This window comes from Sinocyclocheilus anshuiensis, unplaced genomic scaffold (assembly GCF_001515605.1).
Source record: "Sinocyclocheilus anshuiensis isolate Anshui unplaced genomic scaffold, SAMN03320099.WGS_v1.1 scaffold1976, whole genome shotgun sequence".
Taxonomy (NCBI): domain Eukaryota; kingdom Metazoa; phylum Chordata; class Actinopteri; order Cypriniformes; family Cyprinidae; genus Sinocyclocheilus; species Sinocyclocheilus anshuiensis.
In genome coordinates this window covers 71663-76906 of record NW_015555870.1, presented here as the reverse complement: position 1 = coordinate 76906, position 5244 = coordinate 71663, and the positions used below count along the sequence as shown (strand labels likewise).

Sequence of the window (5244 nt, the reverse complement as noted above, 5' to 3'; positions counted from 1 at the left end):
CACACACACACACACACACACACACACACACACACACACACAGCATTTTATATGGGAGGACAAGAAAAAACATACAGTTGACAAAAGACCCCCGCACTTTATAATAATAATCCATTATAATAACATTAACTAACCATAAAATGCATTTATGGTGGGTATCAATGCCTTATAATGAGAATAATTGCAACTAATAATTCTGAATAACTGAGTTACATAATGCTACTTTGAAAGGATCAACACCCAATTCTGTGTGTTATGTGTTAAAATGCATAGCTAAATATTATAATGCATTATAACTGTGGTTGGACATATTCGTGAAAAGATCGTAATACATCATTATGAAGGCCTTTATAATGCATTAAAGGAATAGTTCACCCAAAAATGAAAATTTGCTGAAAATGTCCTCACCCTCGGGTCATCAAAGATGTAGATGAGTTTGTTTCTTCATCAGAAAAAAAAATTGTAGAAATTTAGCATTACATCACTGATCAATGGATGCTCTGCAGTGAATGGGTGCCGTCAGAATGAGAGTCCAAACAGCTGATAAAAACAGCTGGTATTTTGTCCAAACCAAGTGATGGTTTAAAGTTTAAAATGACTAACTGACGGATTGGAGTGGTGTGGATGATTTGTGGATTATTGTGATGTTTTTATCAGCTGTTTGGTCTCTCATTCTGACGGCACCCATTCACTGCAGAGGATCCTCTGGTGAGTGATGTAATGCTACATTTCTACAATTTTTGAATGCTATGAAGAAACTCATCTACATCTTCGAAGTCTGATATTTTCATGAAAAGGTCCAGTTATGACATTTTGATTAAACATTGTGAGGTAAAATAATCTGTTAAAATAAAATAATAATACACTCTAAAAAATGCTGGGTTGTTTCAACCCAACTTTGGGTCAAATATGGACTAACAAAAAAAAAAAAAACTATAAAGTAAAAAAAAAAAAAAAGGGTGAATTTTCATTTCATGTCAACTTCAAGTGCCAACACAAACATTATTATATAGGCATTCAAATAGCTGTGCAAGGTAATGAAACTTTTATCTATTTTCAGATCTAATAGATCTGAACAGACATTACTTATTTATTGTTATTAAGGTTTATTAATGTAATAAAAGTTATTATAAAGTTTTGAACCCGTTTAACTCTAATGCTTTACAGATGTGCTTTCCCAGTATCCCTAACTGGCTACTTGATTTTACATGAGTTGTTACCACTTATTTCAGACACATAGTGTCTAAATATTTTAGATTTCCAAAATCATGAACGTCATGTTTTAGAATGGCACTGTTTCTTGTGCTCCAAACACCTCTGCTGTGACAGATGGGAATGTGTGGAATAGGTATTTAATAGAGGTTTTGGATCTGTTTACTGGTGTTGATGCTGTTTTATTTTAACTAGCTGTTTTGTTTGAAGTCAACATTATGCCAATTAGTCTTCTTTTTGGTAAACTTGCTCAACTGAAGCCAATTTTCTCCTCGTGAATACAAACACATTACAAAAGAGCTGATTCTGTTGCACTGTGAAGTGTTGTGTGAGAATGAAGCTAGTGTCTGACTGTGTGTATAGATGTTTTTTAGCCCTTTCAGTGAAAACAACATTTTTTATTGCAAATCTTACTTAAGTTCACTTAGACTTCATTCACACACTGTGAGGTCATGTTAGGTGAACTTCATTAGATGAATTACCCCGAGGACATTCATTCACTTGCATTGTTTGACTGTATTCCACTTTTAGTATTAACCGTGTTTGGCTACAGCTTCGTGTCTGTTATTACCTGTGTTTTTTCGGGCGGTTTGAGGCGGCATGCATTCGTAATGAACTGAATTCCGGCTTAGTGGCTTGATAGCGTCAGGATCCGTAAATAATGTAGACTAAAGCGAGGAGCAGTGAGTTCCTCCTCAGCTTCATCGCGCATTCAGCCTCTTAAACGCCGATGGGTTCCGCTGTCAGACATGCGCAGATCTCCAGATCTGGCAGCGGGTCAGCAGCGGCTTCTCACGCGGCTCTCGGGATCCAGTCTCGGGTCGAGCCGAGCGTTTGTGGTTCTGACGGAAGCCGCAGACGCTGAGGAGCACCGGAGTGCATTAAACGATATTAAGATCTTCTCTGTCGGCGTTCATCGGGTCTCGGTGGACACAAAATGACTCGCAACGACGAAATGGGTAGGATACTAATCTACTGCGCGTTAAGTTTGATGTTAAATGTTTTGGACACATTCTACCAGTGTAGGTGAGACCGGGGCTAGTTGTCACAGGGCTATATCTCAGTGACTTTGGTTTTTGAGTCAAAAGTTTAAATAAATATGTATAATATTTTTGCAAGTGTTGTTGAGTAAACAAGTAAACACAATTAACACACTGACTGAACATGCGTTCAGACTTTCATTTGTTAAGGCTGTTGAAGGGAGATTTTAACCGAAAGACTGAATTGTGTATTTTAATACAGCGAAAAGTGTATTTTCACAAAGGTCAGGTCAGGGAAAGTTGTCATGTTGTTACACTTTTTAATTACAGTAATTGTTGGCCAAAACAATGATTTGATTTTTTAGGCTAGGGGAACTCATATTAATGTTAAAAAACCTCATAAAGTGAAATTTTCATGCCATGGGACCTTTAATCTACTGTACATTGTTTCTATAAATCTATTTTTAAATTTTTTTTTATTACGATGTTTGCAATGTTTTATACTGCAAGTCTTGTATTAGTCACTGGTTTCTTTGTGTTCCTCTAAATGCAGAATTTTGTGTAGCTTCTGCAGTAATGCATTTCTCATGTAGCAACATTTGCATTGAGCACTTTAAGTCCACAGTCCATTTGAAAGCAGTTCAGACAATATTTCCTTATGGCTGTCACTAATGGCCCTCTTGTTCTATTTTCTGAGCCCATTCCATTCACACACAGACTAATTTTCTCCCTTTTGAACTCTCTCTCTCTCTCTCTCTCTCTGGTGACTCAGCAAAGGCAGGTGACCACTCTCCTCTAGCAGCAGCTCTCACTGTCTCTCGCTCACTTTAAATGAGTGTGAGTGTGTGCTTTAAATGTGAGTGTGTGCCTGTAGTGTGTATGAGTGTGTAGTTCATAGATGTGTTAGTCTGTCAGTCTCACAGTCTTACAAACATTTACCATAGCAAACATATTTTCTGCCAAAATAATAGTTATTATAATAGTTACTACAGTTATTGATACTCACAGATTTGAACAAATTGCCCTAATTACCCAAATTACCATTACCCTAACTACTAAACTAGCATGTAACCTGTCACACACCATTAGCATTATGGAAATGGAGGATACCAGGTATGGTATGGAACTGTGGTAAATTATAAGGGAGCTGAATTTTAGCTGTAGTTTATGTTTTCAATATTTTCTGTTTCTTATTTATTGGAAGTGATCTGTTTTAGTTTGCACATTGTGCAACAAATACCCTTGTGAAAAAAAGTACACTTTAGCATGCGATTTAAAAAGAGTATGTATTATGGAAATAATATAATTTAAAAGAATATACGTAAGTAGTGCAAACTGAATGTAATATTTTCAGACACTTAATTGCAAGTAAATTGCAATTAAATGAAAACATATTATATCTTAAATTTTTGTGAAATGAACTTTAGACTTTAGCTGAACTTTTGACTGAGCATTTATCTTTAGATGTAATTTCATAATTACTTCTATTGAAATGTACTGACAAGTTTGTATGATAAACTAAAATATACTTTAATGTAATTTCTATAGAAACTTGTACATCTTGTATTTAAATTAGTGTTCTCAAGCGATTAAAACTTTTGCATGATTGCCGATTATCTAATTGATCACAAATTAATCGCACATCAATTTCAATAAAACAATCAAAAGATCATTTAAAGTCATTATTGTGAATAAGAAAAGCACTGAATAGACATTACAGAAAAGCTACTTTAGAATGGTGATTCAACAGAAAGAACGTATATTGAAATATGAAATTATTATTATTATTTTAATGAAATTATACTCTAAATATGAAACTAAATAAAGCTGTGTGCAATGTAAGATGACATACAGGCCTGAGCAGGGAGGGAGAGCTCAGCCAATCATAATCAACTACCAGAACCATCCGTTTTATAAAATCAAATTTTTTTACTTTTTAATTTTTTTTTAGGATAGGCCCCAGCATCACCGCAACACTACACAAGACAATCGGTTTGGAAAATGGATGGATGGATGTCTGTTTTATTGGCCATAGTAGAAGATACTGTGATAGTTGAATCATCTTCTTACCTGGACAGATGGTGTAGGGGTTTACGATGTAGCCAAGGTCCGCTGACTGACCCGTGTTATGTTTGTAGCATCTGCATTATAAAAAAGAAATAGTTAGAAAACCATCTCTCCATGAAATCTGCACATCTTGGTTTGTTATTGTATTGTTTTTGTGCTTCTAATCTCATATTTCGCTGACTTCCTTCAATCCTAATTTGTCATTTTATATGTAGGTAATGTGGGTATGCAACCTGTGCCGAAAACAGCAAGAAATCCTAACAAAGTCGGGAGCATGGTTCTACAGCAGTCCTGAGGGCTCCAGATCAGGGCCCCAAGCCAAAGTAAGGGGAGGCCCAGCCAGTGCAAACCAGGACCCTCTCAGAAACGGTTCAGGGATCCCAGACAGGTCAGAAATTCATACTCCTTCACCTTGCTTGGCCTCAGACAATGCTAAATGTTGCTCAGTTCAGCATTGTGTGGGTCTGATGTTGTCCGAAGGTTTTTAAGTTTGTCTCAATGAGGATGCTTTGAGGATAATTTGCCCTAAATTTGAGATTCAAGGTTTTTTTAGAGTGGAAATTACTTAAATCAAGCATTTATTCTTGATGTAATTTGTAGTGAAGAAAACAGACCTCATTGCTGTTACATGCATATTTGTCATTGTCTTATAGAAATGAGCAAAGTGCAGTATGATTTATTTTTCGATTTCTTCACTATTTTCTCAGGACATGCATTTGATATGTGTGATATTTATGAATACCACTCAAAGCAGCATTAATAAACAGGAAACTGCAAATGTTTGAGATCTTTGTTAGGGGCGTCTGTAATATTCAGACATACAGTACCCATGCATTGAGAGTTTGGTTGTGTTTAAGGAGCTCCTTAATTTTCTTCTGTGACAATTATCTTGGATATCTGGTTGATACTTTCTTATTTAAAGTGGTGGTTCACTGTTTTTTTTTCTAGGCTTGATTGTGTTTATGGGGTGCAGTCTAACATGAGC

The 5244-nt window shown here is 35.9% G+C and overlaps 1 protein-coding gene across 1 annotated transcript in view; it reads left to right on the top strand.

The window, feature by feature from the left end:
• LOC107675654 (regulating synaptic membrane exocytosis protein 2-like) overlaps positions 1-5244 on the top strand; it is a 99811-nt gene that overhangs the window by 23745 nt on the left and 70822 nt on the right. Inside the window, exon 6 of the mRNA XM_016470063.1 lies at positions 4475-4647. Coding sequence (XP_016325549.1) covers positions 4475-4647 — 173 coding nt within the window. The remainder of the gene's footprint in view (positions 1-4474; positions 4648-5244) is intronic.